The sequence below is a fragment of the Coregonus lavaretus genome (assembly GCF_964263955.1).
Source record: "Coregonus lavaretus genome assembly, chromosome: 37".
Taxonomy (NCBI): Eukaryota; Metazoa; Chordata; class Actinopteri; order Salmoniformes; family Salmonidae; genus Coregonus; species Coregonus lavaretus.
In genome coordinates this window covers 28,580,076-28,602,362 of record NC_140024.1, presented here as the reverse complement: position 1 = coordinate 28,602,362, position 22,287 = coordinate 28,580,076, and the positions used below count along the sequence as shown (strand labels likewise).

Sequence of the window (22,287 nt, the reverse complement as noted above, 5' to 3'; positions counted from 1 at the left end):
AAGTTAGACATAAATATATCACGGATGGTATTAGGTCACCCCCCCACACACACACACACACACACTAGAACATACACAGCTCAATCTGAAACTGAAGAACTTGCAGTGTTTGAGCAGTAGGGAAGCCTCACCTGAAGCAGGCTTAGTCATGACAGGACAGAATGTTTTCCTCTTACAGCCTGGAAACAGTCAGGAAGAGATGATGGTCATGATAGTACAACAAACACATTTCCACTTCTGCCATTCAAACTATTGAGTGCCAGGCAGCAATGACGTTCTCCATTGATGTTTCATGTTAATAATAGTTTGACAAGCTGCACTGTATAAGCCTATTCTGTAGTCAAAATTACAAAATATTCTATATACAAATGCACACCAACAAAAAAAAACTCCAAGATACAGAAAGTCAAGGCATGGGATTTCAACTAGACTTACTGTGCATTTCTGGCATCTATAAAATGTGTTCCTTTTTCACAGAGCCCAAAGATAAAAAACAATATCATCAGTGATATTTCCCAATTACAAAACCAGTCTATCAATTAATTTACTATCAGCGGTCTCACTCCCATTTCGGACACAACGCAACAAGGATAATATTATGACGTTTGTTTATTCACATTTTTACATTTATAAATCTGCATATTATGTACATTCAGTAGTTGATGTTGTGGAAGACATATCCATTAGAGAGCTACATAAGCGGGACCAGTAGTTTATCCTGACTGGGAAGAACTCGGGGCATTAGGTATCTTCCTGGTCAGGTTCCATAGACCTGGGTATTCAACTCTGACCCTACGAGGTCTGGAGCCTGCTGGTTTTCTGTTCTACCTGATAATTAATTGCACCCACCTGGTGTCCCAGGTCTAAATCAGTCCCTGATTAGAGGGGAACAATGGATAAAAAGCAGTGGAACTGGCTTCAAGGTCCAGAGTTGAGTTTGAGGGCCATAGACCATGTAACCTGGCTGGGAAGAACTCAGGGGCCTTGGGTATCTTCCTGTCAGATCCCATTGTCCAGGTAAAACTCCTAGCCCTGCAACATATTGCTCTGGGGTGATGTTTCCCCTAAGTACAGATCTAGGATCAGCTTCCCCTCCTCCAATCCTAACCTTAACCATTAGTGGGGGAGATGTAAAACTGACCCAAGATCAGTGACAACTACACCCTACTCCCAACCAACACATGTATGAACTGTTCCCTGACTGTAAAGACCCAGTCTATTGAAAACCCTCCTGAGGCTTGTGGAGGCACACAATGCAGGGTGGTGTTCATTACGCACCAAACTGAAGAAAATGAACTCAAACGAGGAGGGACTACTTGGACTTGTCCAATAAGAAACGCACATTTTTGGTTTCTGTCAGAAATAATTTTCAAAAGCTTTCCATTGCATGCCCTAATGAACAAGACCCAGGATACGCTGTGAATCACATAACTCGCTGCTCACTATATATAAACAGTCCGTCATACAAAATGGTATTGTCTCCTAAATCAGACAGAGGACATTAAACCACAGGAAATGCAACTGGAGTGTGGTTGTGGGATGAACTAGTGACAGAACTAAAAACAAACTCTTGTCGGCTTATATTCTGTGATTTGGGCCAAGAGATTTTCCTGACTACATGACCTGGCCAGGAAAAACTTGGGGCCCTAGTTATTGGCTACAACACCAGGGGTGTAATCATTAGTCCAAACAGATAAAACCAGAGTTTCTATTGGACAAATTCAGCTTGTTCCCTCCGCATTTCACAACAGAATCGGCATAATTAATAAACCCTAGCCCATGGTTTTTCCTTGTCAGGCAGAGGGTCAGAAAAACACCTGTCCATATCTATGATGCAGATCAATGGTAAGCGGTGTTATTCAAATAACTCCTATTCAAATAACTCCTTTCATTAACTAAGAATGGACGATCAACCTGCATTTCAAAATGTCAAACATTTGGTTTTAAGGTAGGGGTAGGTAACTCAATTAAGCCACGGGCTGATTTTTATCGGAGCGGATGGTCGCAGGGCCAGAACATAACTATAATATTTTGTACACTGTAAATTGACCACAACTAATCCCAAAAAGACATCGTACTTGAAAATAACAATTTCATAACTTGATTACATTGAGACACAATCATTATTTATTTGGGGGAATATTTGAACAGATTTCCTAAATGAAATTAGTTTTTAGCTTCATTCCTAGTGATTTGTCTTTGAGCAAAAACTAAAATCCTGATGCTGCCTGTTGCTGGACCCCGTTTTAAAGTATCTGCAATTGAATAATGTGCCGTCTAAAAGTATTCAAAGCAAATTAGAAAAGTCAGCGCTTATATTAAAATCTAAATAAAATCTAAGGTAGAGAGCAGAGTACTGCCATTTGACCACAGGGCAGATGCAAATTAAACAAAACATTGCATCAGTGAGAGGAAGACATCTACCATCTCTTTGTCTGTTCAGACTTACAAAACGCAGACATCATAGCAGTTTGAAATGTTGAGGCAAAAACTACGCAAATAATACAGTCATTGAAATCATGCAAAAATCTATGTAAACACCATTCATTAGTATCAGTGACAATGTGTCAAATAAAAAAATAATCTGGATTTACCTTAAATTCACACAAATGTGAACAAATATGATTTAAAACACAGGGGCATTGACATTTAAACACAAATTCACTTATTTTATTCTTAACCCAACACCTTTTCCGTCTCCCACAAAATAAAATAATTAATCAGAATGTATTTTAACTAAATATTTAGTTAAAATACACGTGCGTGTCTTTAAAAAAACTCTTAAAAGACACGCATACACATAGAAAAAAAATACATGGGTCACATCAACAGCACACAATACCGTCCAACAAATTCCAAATACATTAAGAATACAGGTGATCATTGCTTAAATAATTCTAGAAAAATATCTGCTGTACATATAATTATTTACATTAGTTGTTTTTATGATTATGTGCATATCTGTACATGGTAACCAATGCAGACAGACTTCACTGAGCTATGCTGGATGACTCATCTTGTGAACACCTATTGTAAATGTGGAAAACTCAGGCCTTTCCTCAACTGAAAACCTTCCTCGGTATCACTCACTTGTAAATCCTTTAAAAATCAATCAATTCAAACTGGTCTACTTTAGCCAACTCAAGCTTGAGGTACAGTGGGGGAAAAAAGTATTTAGTCAGCCACCAATTGTGCAAGTTCTCCCACTTAAAAAGATGAGAGGCCTGTAATTTTCATCATAGGTACACGTCAACTATGACAGACAAATTGAGAATTTTTTTCTCCAGAAAATCACATTGTAGGATTTTTAATGAATTTATTTGCAAATTATGGTGGAAAATAAGTATTTGGTCACCTACAAACAAGCAAGATTTCTGACTCTCACAGACCTGTAACTTCTTCTTTAAGAGGCTCCTCTGTCCTCCACTCGTTACCTGTATTAATGGCACCTGTTTGAACTTGTTATCAGTATAAAAGACACCTGTCCACAAACTCAAACAGTCACACTCCAAACTCCACTATGGCCAAGACCAAAGAGCTGTCAAAGGACACCAGAAACAAAATTGTAGACCTGCACCAGGCTGGGAAGACTGAATCTGCAATAGGTAAGCAGCTTGGTTTGAAGAAATCAACTGTGGGAGCAATTATTAGGAAATGGAAGACATACAAGACCACTGATAATCTCCCTCGATCTGGGGCTCCACGCAAGATCTCACCCCGTGGGGTCAAAATGATCACAAGAACGGTGAGCAAAAATCCCAGAACCACACGGGGGGACCTAGTGAATGACCTCCAGAGAGCTGGGACCAAAGTAACAAAGCCTACCATCAGTAACACACTACGCCGCCAGGGACTCAAATCCTGCAGTGCCAGACGTGTCCCCCTGCTTAAGCCAGTACATGTCCAGGCCCGTCTGAAGTTTGCTAGAGTGCATATGGATGATACAGAAGAGGATTGGGAGAATGTCATATGGTCAGATGAAACCAAAATATAACTTTTTGGTAAAAACTCAACTCGTCGTGTTTGGAGGACAAAGAATGCTGAGTTGCATCCAAAGAACACCATACCTACTGTGAAGCATGGGGGTGGAAACATCATGCTTTGGGGCTGTTTTTCTGCAAAGGGACCAGGACGACTGATCCGTGTAAAGGAAAGAATGAATGGGGCCATGTATCGTGAGATTTTGAGTGAAAACCTCCTTCCATCAGCAAGGGCATTGAAGATGAAACGTGGCTGGGTCTTTCAGCATGACAATGATCCCAAACACACCGCCCGGGCAATGAAGGAGTGGCTTCGTAAGAAGCATTTCAAGGTCCTGGAGTGGCCTAGCCAGTCTCCAGATCTCAACCCCATAGAAAATCTTTGGAGGGAGTTGAAAGTCCGTGTTGCCCAGCGACAGCCCCAAAACATCACTGCTCTAGAGGAGATCTGCATGGAGGAATGGGCCAAAATACCAGCAACAGTGTGTGAAAACCTTGTGAAGACTTACAGAAAACGTTTGACCTGTGTCATTGCCAACAAAGGGTATATAACAAAGTATTGAGAAACTTTTGTTATTGACCAAATACTTATTTTCCACCATAATTTGCAAATAAATTCATAAAAAAATCCTACAATGTGATTTTCTGGATTATTTTTCCTCATTTTGTCTGTCATAGTTGACGTGTACCTATGATAAATTACAGGCCTCTCATCTTTTTAAGTGGGAGAACTTGCACAATTGGTGGCTGACTAAATACCTTTTTTTCCCCACTGTAACTCAACACTGAGCTTTTGTAATATTTGTATAATTAAGGGGTTTTGATAACTTGATTATTTGAAATGTATCACAAGATTGACCCATTCTGCACCATTTGTGGCCACGAAGTTCTAAACTTCTTAATAATGAAAACATAATGTGTCTGACAATCCTTTCTCGCTCTCTCATCTTCCCCAGATTTACCACAGCAAAAAAATATTGGCGTCTACGGAAACAGGAACACTTAATATCCCCAAAAAATAATTGGCATAATGTGGACTGAAGTCTGACACGGGACATGCATTATGGGTAACATAATTTCTATCAAAACAAGCTTTATTCCACAACACGTATTAGGACCGCACCACTTCATCAACCATTCATCATGATTGAAAGAAAGCCCTACTTGAAACATTGCCACCTGTCCCCGTCCATCCAATTCAGTTGTTGATCCAAAAGGTGTAATGCTGCTAACGCGGTGGAAACACGGTTGAGAGAGAAATATACTCTGTCTCTGCCATCCAACCGCGTGTTTAACTGAGGTTACAAAGTGACCTCTGGAGGTTGTACAAAAACCTGGTCCGCCACATCATCCAGGCGTCAGACAACGGAAGGTAGCACAATGCTTGCATAGTCTTTGATGAAAGGAGAGAACGATGTTGTCCGTCTGCCTGGTTCGGGGGGTATATAAAAAAACTATTGTCATCACACATTGTCAAACTTGTGTTTTAGGTAGTCTTTCATGACCTTGGCAATGGGCAGGTCCTCCAGAAACGTCAAGCTCTGGAGGCCTATGCGATGCCGGATGTTTATCCGACACATGTCCTGCAAAGTCCTGGGTTGTCCTGAAAAGAAACAAAAACATCTGTTAAAAATATCAAAGTGGATCGTCATTTTTGCACAAAAGGACAGTAAGCATTGGTCATTCTACAATCGTGTGTATGAAATAAAAGGTTGAAGTTCAGCGTTCTAATGTTTTGATAACTAATCTTGCAGAAAAGTCTGAGGATGAACAGAAGACTGGGAGTCACGCTGTTACAGGTGAGTCAGGGTGAATCAGACAAGCATGTCTAGTGTTGTCAATTTGCTTGTTTCACTTTGATTCATGACGTTCGACTCTGAATCAAACTGAAACAAGCAGCTGGTGAGTAAGCTCACTTTCACTGTGACTTTAGATTATTCCACACTTCAAATAGGACAACAATGAGCCTTTCAAAAACATTTCCCAAATTATCAGGCAGCTCTCAAGGCCAAACACCCTCTTATTGCCAGTTTTAAAATGTTTAGGAGTCTCTCTCACACATACACAGGGCAGGGCTGGACCACAACCATGCTGTCCTCCTCTCTCCCTGTCTACTGTCACCACAACCATGCTGTCCTCCTCTCTCTCTCACCACAACCATGCTGTCCTCCTCTCTCTCTCACCACAACCATGCTGTCCTCCTCTCTCCCTGTCTACTGTCACCACAACCATGCTGTCCTCCTCTCTCTCTCACCACAACCATGCTGTCCTCCTCTCTCTCTCACCACAACCATGCTGTCCTCCTCTCTCTCTCTCTCACCACAACCATGCTGTCCTCCTCTCTCCCTGTCTACTGTCACCACAACCATGCTGTCCTCCTCTCTCCCTGTCTACTGTCACCACAACCATGCTGTCCTCCTCTCTCCCTGTCTACTGTCACCACAACCATGCTGTCCTCCTCTCTCCCTGTCTACTGTCACCACAACCATGCTGTCCTCCTCTCTCCCGGTCTACTGTCACCACAACCATGCTGTCCTCCTCTCTCCCTGTCTACTGTCACCACAACCATGCTGTCCTCCTCTCTCCGTCTGTCACCACAACCATGCTGTCCTCCTCTCTCCCTGTCTACTGTCACCACAACCATGCTGTCCTCCTCTCTCCCTGTCTACTGTCACCACAACCATACTGTCCTCCTCTCTCCCTGTCTACTGTCACCACAACCATGCTGTCCTCCTCTCTCCCTGTCTACTGTCACCACAACCATGCTGTCCTCCTCTCTCCCTGTCTACTGTCACCACAACCATGCTGTCCTCCTCTCTCCCTGTCTACTGTCACCACAACCATGCTGTCCTCCTCTCTCCCGGTCTACTGTCACCACAACCATGCTGTCCTCCTCTCTCCCTGTCTACTGTCACCACAACCATGCTGTCCTCCTCTCTCCCTGTCTACTGTCACCACAACCATGCTGTCCTCCTCTCTCTCTCACCACAACCATGCTGTCCTCCTCTCTCCCTGTCTACTGTCACCACAACCATGCTGTCCTCCTCTCTCCCTGTCTACTGTCACCACAACCATACTGTCCTCCTCTCTCCCCGTCTACTGTCACCACAACCATGCTGTCCTCCTCTCTCCCTGTCTACTGTCACCACAACCATGCTGTCCTCCTCTCTCCCTGTCTATTGTCACCACAACCATGCTGTCCTCCTCTCTCCCTGTCTACTGTCACCACAACCATGCTGTCCTCCTCTCTCCCTGTCTACTGTCACCACAACCATGCTGTCCTCCTCTCTCTCTCTCACCACAACCATGCTGTCCTCCTCTCTCCCTGTCTACTGTCACCACAACCATGCTGTCCTCCTCTCTCCCTGTCTACTGTCACCACAACCATGCTGTCCTCCTCTCTCCCTGTCTACTGTCACCACAACCATGCTGTCCTCCTCTCTCCCTGTCTACTGTCACCACAACCATACTGTCCTCCTCTCTCCCAGTCTACTGTCACCACAACCATGCTGTCCTCCTCTCTCCCTGTCTACTGTCACCACAACCATGCTGTCCTCCTCTCTCTCTCTCTCACCACAACCATGCTGTCCTCCTCTCTGTCACCACAACCATGCTGTCCTCCTCTCTCCCTGTCTACTGTCACCACAACCATACTGTCCTCCTCTCTCCCTGTCTACTGTCACCACAACCATGCTGTCCTCCTCTCTCCCTGTCTACTGTCACCACAACCATGCTGTCCTCCTCTCTCCCTGTCTACTGTCACCACAACCATGCTGTCCTCCTCTCTCCCTGTCTACTGTCACCACAACCATGCTGTCCTCCTCTCTCCCTGTCTACTGTCACCACAACCATGCTGTCCTCCTCTCTCCCTGTCTACTGTCACCACAACCATACTGTCCTCCTCTCTCCCTGTCTACTCTCACCACAACCATGCTGTCCTCCTCTCTCCCTGTCTACTGTCACCACAACCATGCTGTCCTCCTCTCTCCCTGTCTACTGTCACCACAACCATGCTGTCCTCCTCTCTCCCTGTCTACTGTCACCACCACCATGCTGTCCTCCTCTCTCCCTGTCTACTGTCACCACAACCATGCTGTCCTCCTCTCTCCCTGTCTACTGTCACCACAACCATGCTGTCCTCCTCTCTCCCTGTCTACTGTCACCACAACCACGCTGTCCTCCTCTCTCCCTGTCTACTGTCACCACAACCATGCTGTCCTCCTCTCTCTCTCACCACAAACATGCTGTCCTCCTCTCTCCGTCTGTCACCACAACCACGCTGTCCTCCTCTCTCCCCGTCTACTGTCACCACAACCATACTGTCCTCCTCTCTCCCCGTCTGTCACCACAACCATGCTGTCCTCCTCTCTCCCCGTCTGTCACCACAACCATGCTGTCCTCCTCTCTCCCAGTCTGTCACCACAACCATGCTGTCCTCCTCTCTCCCCGTCTGTCACCACAACCATACTGTCCTCCTCCCACTCACCCTAGTCACCACAACCATACTGTCCTCTCTGTCTCTAGTCACCAGAACTAAGCTGTCCTTTCCTTGCTCCAGCTGAAACTGAACTAAAGGTTTGGTTAAAAAAATCGCAGACAGGTGGTAGTGCTGCAGTCTACCGAGACCAGACACCATCACACTTTCTCCCCTCTTCAACTATAGGCTACCCCTTCATCCACATTCTGTCTAAATAAAGAGAAATCATTCAGAAGATGAGTCACAGTTCTCCTTTAAAAAAGACAAAATAAAAACCAAAGGCTTGCAGACAATCATTTATAGACTACAGGTGAAATATCTGTGTTGGTGAACCAACTTCAGCCAAGGTAAGTGTGAAATCACATTAGGTTGTATTTCAACTTTTAACATACATTCTCGTTACCATTTAATCTCTCTACATTTATCTAGTTGAGATTTCAGTGTTGGCAGCGGCAGCCCTGGATGTAGCTAGGGGGACCGACGCTCTGCTCCGCACCCAACCCACCTGAGAAACAACCTAAGGGAAACACTGATACATCTATGGCATAATATACAATGAGCTTCATAAGAGCTGGGTGCCATTCATCCTCCCTTCAACAAGGCCCTCCTAGCTGCAGCAGATGAGTTAATCCACTGAGGTAGTCAGTGTAATCAATAAGGGGGGATATGTGATCTGGCTGATCGTTTGCTACGGTCTGAATGAATAGAGGGGTCCGACTTCACATGGCTGTCAGTCTGAAACAGCAGAGCAGGTCTTCGTCCCAAATGGCCACCCTATTCGCTACATAGTGCACTACTTTTGACCAGCACCATATGGGGAATATACAGTATAGGGAATAGGGTGCCATTTGGGACGCACCCGAGAGCTCTTTGATATCTCCATATCAAAGTTCAGTGAGAAACACAGAGGAATGCAGCAGGGCATTGTGCCTCTCTAAAATCATTACTGCTTCAGGTAACATCGTGCCACTCCCTCCCCCCCCCCAACAGAACACTGGTCATTATAAAGCCATGGCAACGCTCCCTGTCTCTGTAGGTTATTTTTCTCCTCTCAACTTACAATTTCCCTCCAACACTTTTTGTAGCGGATTGAAACGTTTCCATCGCCCCGTCCTGTTTGACTCCAGGTTTCTTTTCAGGTTCATAGAAAGTCCTCATATACTTTACTGGTCTGATGTGCAGAAATGTTTTTGACAACCAACAACTAATATGTTAAGTGTTATTGATACATTGGCAATTATATTTAACTCAACTTTGGATGTTAATTTTAGGGCCTCATCGTTCTGCCTGTCTGATAAAGCAATCTAGGGGAAACGCTGAGTCCCAGTCAAGCCATGAGATGATATTAAAAGCAGTGTCTATATCCACTAGTGGTACGGTCCTAGTACTACTAACAGCCCAGTAGCCCCAGACTTACTGGTGACCTCCTGTAGGAAGTCCAGGCAGGGCCGGCTGATGCCCGACATGCTCGCCGACACCGCCACGGGAGTCTGGCCCTCGTAGTTCCTCGTGTTGGTGTCGGCGCCGTACGTGTAGAGCATCTGGGCGCACAGCACGTCGTCTCTTAGCGCCGACAGGTGCAATGGGGTCTGCCCGTCCTCGAGGCGACCCAGGTTAGTGTCCGCACCCCGCTGCAGGAACATCCGACAGTAGGAATGATTCCCCTTGATGACGGCGTAGCGCAGCAGGAAGCCATTTTGAATGTCGATGTTGGCGCTGTGGTCTAGCAGGATCCGCACGCAGCTCGAGCGCTCACGGATGATGGCGAGTTGGAGGGGCGTGGTGCCCTTGTCACTGAGGGGATCCACCTCGGCGCGGAACTCGAGGAGGAGCCGCACGAAAGAGTCGCGGCCGTAGTGGGCGGCCACGTGCAGCGGCGTCCAGCCGTCGTTGCTCTTGGCATTGATGATGTCGCTGCGGAATTCCGACTCCAGCATGAGGCGGGCGATGCGCGCACGGCCGTGCATAGCGGCATAGTGGAGCGCCGTGAAGCCGCCAATGAAGTCCTTTACCGTGGGGTCAGCTGGGGAGATAGACAGGGGACAGTCTTTACAGGCTCTTTATTATAACAGAAAAATACCAATTTAGTTAAGACACTAACAAATAACAATCAAACAGACTCAGAGAGAGACAGGCTGAGAGAGCGAGAGAGATCCAAAGAAAGAGCAAGTGAGAGAGACAGAAAAACAGAGGGATGGATGATTGCGTGACAGCAGCATAATGCAGATTAATGGGGCGATCTGCAGTTACTACATCCATTTCTGATTTTATAAAATATGTATCCATTGATTTCTGTAGAATATAAAAACGTATAAATGCCCCATGAGCTTAGTTCAACTGTCCTACCCCATCAGAACCCAAAATATAACCTTGTTTTACTCCAACGTTTGTAAACAATGTGAATGTAAACAAACACTACATAGCCTCAAAACATGGTTTAAACCATAATTTTAATATCATGGATGGTCAGTCCTTGCATCCATAGCTCTGTCTATGAATTTGAAGGTCGTTACAGTTCTCCAGCCCCATCACACAGCTTTTTACCAAAACAGGGGCAGGGAACCACTGTGTTATTATTTCAACTGCCAATTGCCACTTTAAAGCCTGCTGTGGTGTGAAAGGAAAGAGTGGGCCGGCAGATGCTGGTGCATTAGAACAATTAGCATCAGTGAGACATTAAAGTGTGAAAGCGGGGTCAGGGGTTAAAGTCCTGCTATTTCAATTAGCCAATGCCGAGAGTGCTGGTAATGACCGCCTCACTGTCTGCTAGGGCCTAGGCTAAATCCAGAGGGGAATTTTCCATTCAACAGCCTTGTTAAAAATGGCTGGCTCCCCTCTTATCCAACATGCATCCATTAGGTAGGCTATATGACTGACCAGCAAAAATATTATTTTCACAGTATCGTTAAATTATTTTAGACAATTAAGTCAAGGGTAACAACATACTCTCACTGTTGGTTATGCATACATTTCAACGGTCTCGATTTTTCAGCGCATAATACAAAATAAACCCCCAACTTGTTTAATGAGCTCTTCAAAGAAAAACAGTTTGAGAGACTTGGTCTACAGCGCCCTCTGGACTTAACGCATCACTGCAACTACATCATTTGGAATCCAAATCTGTACACATTTTAATAGCAAAATATTAAAACAATTAATGAATTGCAACACTATTCCATCATAGTCTCATTAAATGAACATTATTTTCACTCTGCTCAGAAGCATACTGTCACACTGCTTTAGGGTAAAGTTTCCCCTAGGTACAGATCTAGGATCAGCTTCCCCTCCCCCAATCCTAACCTTAACCATTAGTGGGGAAAATGCCAAACTGACCCAAGAACAGCGTCTAGGGGCAACTTCATCCTACAGCCTATAGCCATGTTAGAATGACCTGGGAGTGAAGCTGTGGAGAAGACAGACTGCTGCCATTCCCAGACTGGTGATATATTGCCATCTATAGGCCAACAATTCAAGGGGGGGGAGTTTGATTCAGGTTGCACTGTCATGGTGCACCAACATGAAATATATCTCAAACAAACAGCACATGTGAAAGGATTATCATTCTAAACAAATATGTGAGTAGATTAGTGATATAAACCCCTGAATGGATGCATGTAGATAGTATCATATGGCAGACCCTTGCTGTGTCACAACCATTTCCTCCGCTAGTCTCCTTTTCTTTGTGAACATGGATTCTGACAGGGGACCTTTCACAGACCTTGTCACCAGGCTAAATGTGCATAGAAGCCTGGAACACCATCGAATCAAACAAGGAGATATTAATAGAGAATGAGCCAGTGTTTCTTCATGAATCTGTTCAGACATGGTGTTTCCCTAGCACCTTCAGTGAGGGAAAAAAGTATTTGATCCCCTGCTGATTTTGTACGTTTGCCCACTGACAAAGAAATGATCAGTCTATAATTTTAATGGTAGGTTTATTTGAACAGTGAGACAGAATAACAACAACAAAATCCAGAAAAACGCATGTCAAAAATGTTATAAATTGATTTGCATTTTAATGAGGGAAATAAGTATTTGACCCCCTCTCAATCAGAAAGATTTCTGGCTCCCAGGTGTCTTTTATACAGGTAACAAGCTGAGATTAGGAGCACACTCTTAAAGGGAGTGCTCCTGATCTCAGTTTGTTACCTGTATAAAATACACCTGTCCACAGAAACAATCAATCAATCAGATTCCAAACTCTCCACCATGGCCAATACTAAAGAGCTCTCCAAGGATGTCAGGGACAAGATTGTAGACCTACACAAGGCTGGAATGGGCTACAAGACCATCGCCAAGCAGCATGGTGAGAAGGTGACAACAGTTGGTGCGATTATTTGCAAATGGAAGAAACAAAAAAGACCTGTCAATCTCCTTCGGCCTGGGGCTCCATGCAAGATCTCACCTCGTGGAGTTGAAATGACCATGAGAATGGTGAGGAATCAGCCCAGAACTACACAGGAGGATCTTGTCAATGATCCCAAGGCAGCTGGGACCATAGTCACCAAGAAAACAATTGGTAACACACTACGCCGTGAAGGAACTGAAATCCTGCAGCACCCGCAAGGTCCCCCTGCTCAAGAAAGCACATATACAGGCCCGTCTGAAGTTTGCCAATGAACATCTGAATGATTCAGAGGAGAACTGGGTGAAAGTGTTGTGGTCAGATGAGACCAAAATCGAGCTCTTTGGCATCAACTCAACTCGCCATGTTTGGAGGAGGAGGAATGCTGCCTATGACCCCAAGAACACCATCCCCACCGTCAAACATGGAGGTGGAAACATTACGCTTTGGGGGTGTTTTTCTGCTAAGGGGACAGGACAACTTCACCACATCAAAGGGACGACGGACGGCGCCATGTACCGTCAAATCTTGGGTGAGAACCTCCTTCCCTCAGCCAGGGCATTGAAAATGGGTCGTGGATGGGTATTCCAGCATGACAATGACCCAAAACACACAGCCAAGGCAACAAAGGAGTGGCTCAAGAAGAAGCACATGAAGGTCCTGGAGTGGCCTAGCCAGTCTCCAGACCTTAATCCCATAGAAAATATGTGGAGGGAGCTGAAGGTTCGAGTTGCCAAACGTCAGGCTCGAAACCTTGATGACTTGGAGAAGATCTGCAAAGAGGAGTGGGACAAAATCCCTCCTGAGATGTGTGCAAACCTGGTGGCCAACTACAAGAAACGTCTGACCTCTGTGATTGCCAACAAGTACTAAGTCATGTTTTGCAGAGGGGTCAAATACTTATTTCCCTCATTAAAATGCAAATCAATTTATAACATTTTTGACATGCGTTTTTCTGGATTATTTTGTTGTTATTCTGTCTCTCACTGTTCAAATAAACCTACCATTAAAATTATAGACTGATCATGTCTTTGTCAGTGGGCAAACATACAAAATCAGCAGGGGATCAAATACTTTTTTCCCCTCACTGTATCTCTACTAACACTTGGCCGTCATAATAAAAATGGCTGGAACGGAGCAAACGGAATGGTATCAAACATATGAAAACCATGGAAACCATGTGTTTGATGCCATTCCACTGATTCAGCTCCACCCATTACCAGGAGCCCGTCCTCCCCAATGAAGGTGCGCCCAACCTCCTGTGGACAACAGATACAGACTGAATAGACCCCCTTTCCCCCCTAACACCAGGCCCTTGAATTCACCTCCGTGTTCCAGGAAGACCCGGACACATCTCTCCTTCCCCTTGGCAGCGGAGAAGTGGAGCAGGGTCCACCCGTTGGCATCACGGATCTTGGGAGAGTAGCCTTGCTCCAGCATCTTCCTGACGGTGTACACATCCCCCGCTGCCACTGCAGCCTGGAGCAAAGACAGTACACACCAAGAGCATTAGCATTCATCTCTAGCATAAGCAGTCGTTTACCAGTGGGAAATGCTAACGGTGGAGTAGACAGTCTTGGTATTAAGTGTCTTTGCCTGTATCTGCAGCTCCTCTTGAAGCTCGGGGTTCCTTCTACAGTGATGGTTCAGCATCCTGTTACATCTCGTAAGGGGAGGGGTCATCCACACCTAGTCCTTTGTCTGGAGAGTCGAGACAGTAAACGCGTAAGCTGCATCACTTCATTTTGGTTATTAGTGAAAAATAGCTAGGCCTACGTTTTGATAACAGTACATCGTGATGGATACATTTTTGTTATTGGTATAAATAAGCCGACTATGCATGAGTAGGTTTTCTAAATCCATCTGTTCCTCTGGGACCAACAGCCGTTGCACATTCTAGTACTAGCACATCTGATTCAACTAACCAAGGGCTTGAGGGGTGCTAGGGTGGAATAGAGGAAATCTGTAAGACAACTGGGGGTCCCCACTGCTCTATTGCACAGTGGTCACCAGCTCCGGTGATCAGTTGAAACAGGTAGGCTATTTCATGCTTGGCAGGAACCAGGGTTGGTGACCACTGCAGCACCACTTCTAGGTGTGCAGAACCCTTGTATACTTTATGGACGACATGGTATTTCATACTGAGCAGCAGGAGATTTTCACCTTTTGTCAAGCTTGATTATGTAGTTAAGCCAATTTTCATGTGTCTCTCTTGCGCAACAGTAGAACAGACAGATATGAACTCCGCTCAAATGGATTGTGGGCTAGCACTGACCCTGAAAAAAACAAAAAATTTCATGAGCATTCAAAATACATCAGTTTATATTATCAACTAGAAGACATTAAAAAACATACTGCATTTGCACAGTCATACCATTATGACAGTAACTGAGAAATGGGAATAGCTAAACATTTTACATAAACGTAATGTTAGCTATACCTGCAGCTAGCTTCTATCCAAATGGGATGGCGGTATAATAGCTATTTAGCTAACTAGATAACAATGTTGAATGTAAAAACAAGCAAGCTGGTAGGCTAATCACTTAAAATACGATTCAAACAAAAGCTAGCTATTAGTGGTTAGCTAGCTTACTGGCTAACCGTTAGATAGCTACCTGAATGGAAGTTCGGCTAGTGCCTTTTGTCATCCAAATTAGGGCAATGGTATAGCTATATCGGTGTTATTTAAAGCTAGACTAGACTCCATGCATTTTAGACAAAGTTGAAGTCAAAATAATTCACACCAAGTTATCGAGCTAAGTAGCCACCGGCCAGCTAATAGTTAGCTAACTAAGCGCTCAAACAATGGAATGTTAGCTAGTTAGCTAACGTTAGCTAGCTAACACTGCGACCCCAACTTGTTCCACTCCTTTAGGACTTATTTTATTGATATATCTATATGCCCACAAACTATGGCAGGATACTACGATACATTGTGCTGATATAAATTGCTATATATAAACAATTCCCCTTTAAGGAAGAAATTAATCGATTAACTACTGCTGGTTAGGCATCTGGCTAGCAAATAGCCTAAATCGTTACCCAGTTTTCAAGCTACTAGAACTGCATTGGATTTCAGAGTTTTAAAACAATTGTAACAATTCAATAGCTATGTGAACATGTGCACGACTCGAGAAGGCAACCATACTTCAACTACACAAGATAAGTGTTAGCTAGCTTTGATAAATGAATGCATGATTCTTACTTAAAATACGAAGCTAGCAGGCTTGCTAGCCATCCTCCACCGATGCGACCCCAATTTCAACGGGATTCTTTTAGCCAATCAGGCACCAGAAGCGACGAATTTGAGCTGTCAAATCAGCATCCTGCTGCAAGCCTCCAGTTGCCTCTGCAAACCTTCAATATGTCGTATGTTTAGATCGATATCAAACAAAATAGGCCAACGGTTTGTATGGCTATAATTATTCTCGTTGTTGACACAATGGAATGAGTGAACTCCTTTCCAATCGTCTCCTAAATGTTATCGCACGCTGTACTTCCGTGTTCAGTCACGTGATGCACTGTCCGTACACAACACAGCCAGAATTTAAAATCAAGAGATTAATTTTTTTAAAGAAAATGACCCATGTATATTTAAATACAATATATATATACTAAATTGATCATTTTCAGTCCAGAAACGTTAGGGTGTGCGACTACATTTAAAGTGATTTAACTGTAAATTATAAATCGCACTACAACTCACAGCATGCAACGCAAACCAAACAGGAACAGATATAACATTTATTTTCGAGCTGGTAGGTCACAATGATCGGAAGTCGAAGAATGCTTCTTTTTCAAAAGGTAAATTAATCGTGGTCGGCATTAAATGTTAATATTCAGTGTTGTGTTATTCAAAAGTGTACAGAAAACATGTATAATACAATCATTGCAAAAAAAATTATGCACGCAACATGGTTCGCGTGGCAGAAATCGAATGAAAATCCGACAAACTCGGTGCACATTTTTCTTTTTTCAGGTTGACCACTGCCAAGACCCTCGTGATCATTGAAAACCCAAACGCTACGTCAAAATGAATGACCACTTTCATGTCCTAAATGATGCTTACAGAAGTTTATTGTCGAGAACATCACCCAGCAAAATGAGTAGCCATGAGTTGGCATCCTCCATGTTCACTTGTGTATGTGAACTGACTCCAGATGCCAGTAGTGGTTCTCAGCATCAGGACCAGTCCAGAGATCCCCTAACGTTCTCCGAATATTCTCAGAACCCAAATGGAACTGAACTGGCTTGTCTTGTGTTGACCCTGGTGGAGAAAATAAGCACCAAGCTGACATCTCAACAACTGTCTCAAGAAACCAGCCTTTACTTCAAAGATGTTTCTACAGTATTATTCCAGGATATGGATTTCATGTCCAAACTTGTGAGTTTGGTTTCCTGCATATGATTGGAATATATAATTGCCTTGTCCTTTTGTTTGTGTTTGCTTATAGTATTAACATTTTTGTTCCCCCACCCCACAGGTTCACCTTGTCCGCTGCAAGGACAGGTTGCTGTCTCATCTAGCTGCAAAGAGTGTATCCTCCTATGTTATTTTTGAGCTGCATTGCTTTGTGAGTATTCTAATCGTCCTCATGTTTTTTTTGTGATTTAAGAGTGTATTGTATTGCATAGTCAAGTAAGTTATATTGCATACTAGTCAAGTAACTCTAGAAGTTCTGTGTGCATCAGACAGTCTCACATTAGATGACCCAAATCTGTCACCTGAACCTGTAAAATCACATTTACACACAGGCCTACCAGGCTTTATTTAAGTAGATTGTTCCTTATTGAGGACAGATCCTGACAGGTGAATTCTTACATTCAGTTCTCTTTTTTCCTGACTAGAATACAGTCAACCAGATTTGGAAATGGAAGTGCTTGCAAGTGCTCCAGAACCCTTGCTCTGGCAACGAACTGGATGCATGCACATGGTCACTTACCACTGTCCTGAAAGCAGTTTTAAAAGAAACATCAGAATATAAACCTGGTATTGAAACACAATTCATCCATCAATTGTATCAACATGTATGTTTTATTTGTCCACTATCTCCAAATAAGTTCTACTTGGTGCCAAATCCTATGTATTTACCATGTGTTTACATGGTAGACCACCCATACGTAAAAATGTATGCACACATGACTGTAAGTCGCTTTGGATAAAAGCGTCTGCTAAATGGCATATTATATTATTATTATTATAGTTAGGCCACTAAGCTGGAACGGCGTAACTACAGTGTGGCTATGAATGTGTTTACATTGTAATTGTGTTCTACCTACCTATGCATCTACCATGTAAATTCAATGTACATTGGTTTTAGCCACAGTGGGGAATTATCTTTCTTTGCCCCTCAGGGACTTTGGAGAAACTTCTTGCCACTTTCGACCCAGCTGTCACTTCTGCTTACTCCCAGCTTGTCCCTGTAGAGAGAGCGGGCCATGGGGACTCTGCATCATACCCCAGTAATAACACGGCAGACTGGGCTACAACCCTGAGTAACCTCCTAGACTTACTGGAAGTGCTCACTGCATCCAGGTTCAAACTAAGCACCACCAGTGTCTGTTTCACGAGCTCAAGGCTCGCCCTCGTACAGGCATCGGCGTTACTGCGGATAGTAGACTCTCACGTCGACTACTTTGTGAAGAAGCGAGTGCTTCTGCTATTAAAGAGGATTCTCCTTCAGAAGGCGGGAGAGGACATGGCTTTGGGAGAGGCGTCCTCCCTAACGCATGGAGATGATCACATGACGAGTGACATTCTTGCGCTGGCTGATGATGTGTTGCGGGCGGTGCACGCTGATTGGTTACAGTGTGTTCCGGTGGAGTCCGCGGCCATTTTCTTTGGAGGGACGGGCCAATTACGTGGCGGGAGCAGTGATGAGTTCGATCATGTGATGCTGAGGGCTGTTAGTCTGGTTGTGCTCAAGTCACTGGAATACAAAATCCAATCCGCTGGGGGGAAAGGTAATAATGGACTATTTATAAACGTTATTAACCAGTCCTACCCTCGGTACTATGTTTATTCTACTTTAAAGGTAGACTCAGTGAAATGACGTTGCCACGAGCAGCACCGCGGATATTGAGATGAGCGACATGCAAGAATCCGCTCTCACACAGTCTCTCACACAGTATCTGCGCATGTGCACGTTTTCTCTTCACGCTGTTAGAGCCTGCTAGCCACGGGACCCAAACAGGTTAGAAGTTGAGCCTCGCAGAAGTTGTTGCGGAAATTACCCCACTATGCTGTTTACTTTCTGCAGCTATGTCATATCGCTGAGTCTACCTTTAACATTACTCATTTCTAAAGCTGAAATAATCAGGAGAAAAACATCATATGATGACAGGATCGATAATTCAGACCGATGCTTTGCACAATGTATACAATAGGGGGCAGTGTTTCCCAACACATAACACGCAAGAACAGTATTGCACTGTATTGTCTCGCTCAAGGTAAAAGTTCCTCAGGACCCCTAACCGCAGGTCTAGAATCAGATTACCCTACCCAAATCCGAACCTTAACCATTATGGCTGTGAAAATATCTGACCCGGAATCAGTGGGTCGAGGCAACTTCTACCTACTCTGTCCATTCACTTCTCTCTGGTCCCACAGGTGTACGTAACACCATAGACATCCATGGCTATTTGAGTGCGTTGCTGTTGTTCTTGAGCCAGCGTGGGGTCCAGCTGAAGCAGGGATCTCACTCCTGCTGCTGGGTGTCTTTGGTGTTTGGAGAGCAGGACGACGACATGATGGAAGCAGCCAAGGCTTTACTACTAATATACCTCCATCACAGGTACCATACCACCTCATACACACTTTAATACTAGTAATATACCTCCATCACCGGTACCATACCACCTCATACACACTTTAATACTAGTAATATACCTCCATCACAGGTACCATACCACCTCATACACACTTTAATACTAGTAATATACCTCCATCACAGGTACCATACCACCTCATACACACTTTAATACTAGTAATATACCTCCATCACAGGTACCATACCACCTCATACACACGTTAATACTAGTAATATACCTCCATCACAGGTACCATACCACCTCATACACACTTTAATACTAGTAATATACCTCCATCACAGGTACCATACCACCTCATACACACGTTAATACTAGTAATATACCTCCATCACCGGTACCATACCACCTCATACACACTTTAATACTAGTAATATACCTCCATCACAGGTACCATACCACCTCATACACACGTTAATACTAGTAATATACCTCCATCACAGGTACCATACCACCTCATACACACTTTAATACTAGTAATATACCTCCATCACAGGTACCATACCACCTCATACACACGTTAATACTAGTAATATACCTCCATCACCGGTACCATACCACCTCATACACACTTTAATACTAGTAATATACCGCCATCACAGGTACCATACCACCTCATACACACTTTAATACTAGTAATATACCTCCATCACAGGTACCATACCACCTCATACACACGTTAATACTAGTAATATACCTCCATCACAGGTACCATACCACCTCATACACACTTTAATACTAGTAATATACCTCCATCACAGGTACCATACCACCTCATACACACGTTAATACTAGTAATATACCTCCATCACCGGTACCATACCACCTCATACACACTTTAATACTAGTAATATACCGCCATCACAGGTACCATACCACCTCATACACACTTTAATACTAGTAATATACCTCCATCACAGGTACCATACCACCTCATACACACGTTAATACTAGTAATATACCGCCATCACAGGTACCATACCACCTCATACACACTTTAATACTAGTAATATACCTCCATCACAGGTACCATACCACCTCATACACACGTTAATACTAGTAATATACCGCCATCACAGGTACCATACCACCTCATACACACTTTAATACTAGTAATATACCGCCATCACAGGTACCATACCACCTCATACACACTTTAATACTAGTAATATACCTCCATCACAGGTACCATACCACCTCATACACACTTTAATACTAGTAACATTGATGAACAGTAAGAGTAGAATGGCTGGTTTATAATACTGAAACACTGACTGATAGAAATACTGTCTTTTGGCAATGTGGCTTTCTTTTGTATTAATTCTGAATTGTAGTTTTGTCAGGGGTTGGTTGGATTCTGCTCATGAAAATCTGACCTTTTGATTTGGAAATCTCTGATTATCTGAGATCAGTCACCCACATAAAGGAGTAGGTTGGGAACCTGATTGGACCAATTTCCCAGACACTGGACTAAAAACAATGCTCAATGCAGATGCTAGCAAATCCAAGATTAGTCTTATTTTTTGTCCGGAAAACAAGCCTATTATGTCCTAGAGATGTCTGACTCTTCTGTCTGTCTTCCTACAGAGTGACCTCTGACCTGGATGCTGATGCTGCGTGTGTCGTCGGCGGAAACCCCCACTGCCACTTTCTCTTCCTCCTCCGCAGCATCTCCTTCGACCACAGCATTCTCCTCGATTTCCTAATCTCAACGGAAACCTGCTTCCTCGAGTACTTTGTCCGTTATCTAAAACACCTCCGGGACGACTGGGAAGGGGTCCGAACGGTCTGTCAGAAGATGGATGGGTCGGACCGGTGTAAACTGAGCTGGAAGATTAGCCAGAAAAATTATAAACTATTGGACAACCTGAGAGAGGAACTCCAACAGTCGTTGTGTGTCTCTCGTGGAAGCGTGTCTACTTCGAGCCATCATGGAGGATCAGTCACCATTGTGGACCCAGAGCCAGCTCAGTGTCTGCAGCCCAGCCTGTGTCTGCCTTCAGGGAGTGCAAACACCCTGGCCTCTCCTCCCCCTCTCCGTCTGGTGGACTACGGCAGCTCAGAGGAGTCTGAGACTGAGGACGGGGATCTCCCATCAGTCCTTACACAGGATAGGCTACACAGCAACTCTGTCATTCACACACACAACAGCCACACTTTTGATAGGATGGTTATGTGTCTGACAGAACTCAGAGTGGTGGTGACTAGACTACAGAGGAGGAGTCTGTTTCCTTACAATGCCACCTCGCTCTTGAAACTGCTGACACAGATTGAAGCGAAGAGATGTTCTTCACGGCGTTGAACTCCGTAATGATTAAATAAAGGTTACGTGGTGGTAAATGCATTTGGTCTCCTCATTTGTAATTATATTTAGGGTGGTACATTTCCTATAAATTTATCAAAATTCCCAGTTTAAATTGCGTTTGGAAGGTTCCTGGATTCAGGATGGAATAAGCAGGAATTGTGGGAATCCTTCAACAGGGACTTCTAGATTTCTTAAATCTCTATATTTTTATTTAATACTTTTGTATTTTTCATGGCATCCTATTTGTGAATGGATTTGAATGCTCTTTTTGGGGACCTTGTGGTTGTATGACAACTTAAGGTAAGCATTGTTTATGAAGGGATGATTATGATGACAGTTTCCTTTATTTCCA

At 44.0% G+C, this 22,287-nt stretch overlaps 2 protein-coding genes across 2 annotated transcripts; one reads left to right on the top strand and one right to left on the bottom strand.

The window, feature by feature from the left end:
- Positions 1 to 4,608: 4,608 nt before the first annotated feature.
- asb7 (ankyrin repeat and SOCS box containing 7) lies at positions 4,609 to 16,292 on the bottom strand. The gene is made up of 6 exons (XM_084154367.1): positions 16,008 to 16,292; positions 14,966 to 15,078; positions 14,399 to 14,503; positions 14,128 to 14,281; positions 9,875 to 10,480; positions 4,609 to 5,583 (listed from the first exon to the last, which is right to left on the bottom strand). Exons 3-6 carry the CDS (start codon positions 14,483 to 14,485, stop codon positions 5,444 to 5,446), a joined length of 987 nt encoding a protein of 328 aa, XP_084010493.1. The 5' UTR covers positions 14,486 to 14,503; positions 14,966 to 15,078; positions 16,008 to 16,292; the 3' UTR covers positions 4,609 to 5,443.
- Positions 16,293 to 16,535: 243 nt separating this feature from the next.
- On the top strand, positions 16,536 to 21,974 carry lins1 (lines homolog 1). Its single transcript, XM_084154356.1, has 7 exons — positions 16,536 to 16,606; positions 16,782 to 17,186; positions 17,287 to 17,376; positions 17,651 to 17,792; positions 18,158 to 18,766; positions 19,413 to 19,596; positions 21,218 to 21,974. The coding sequence occupies exons 2-7, from the start codon at positions 16,836 to 16,838 to the stop codon at positions 21,930 to 21,932; spliced, it is 2,091 nt and encodes a 696-aa protein (XP_084010482.1). The 5' UTR covers positions 16,536 to 16,606; positions 16,782 to 16,835; the 3' UTR covers positions 21,933 to 21,974.
- The last annotated feature ends 313 nt before the right edge of the window (positions 21,975 to 22,287 follow it).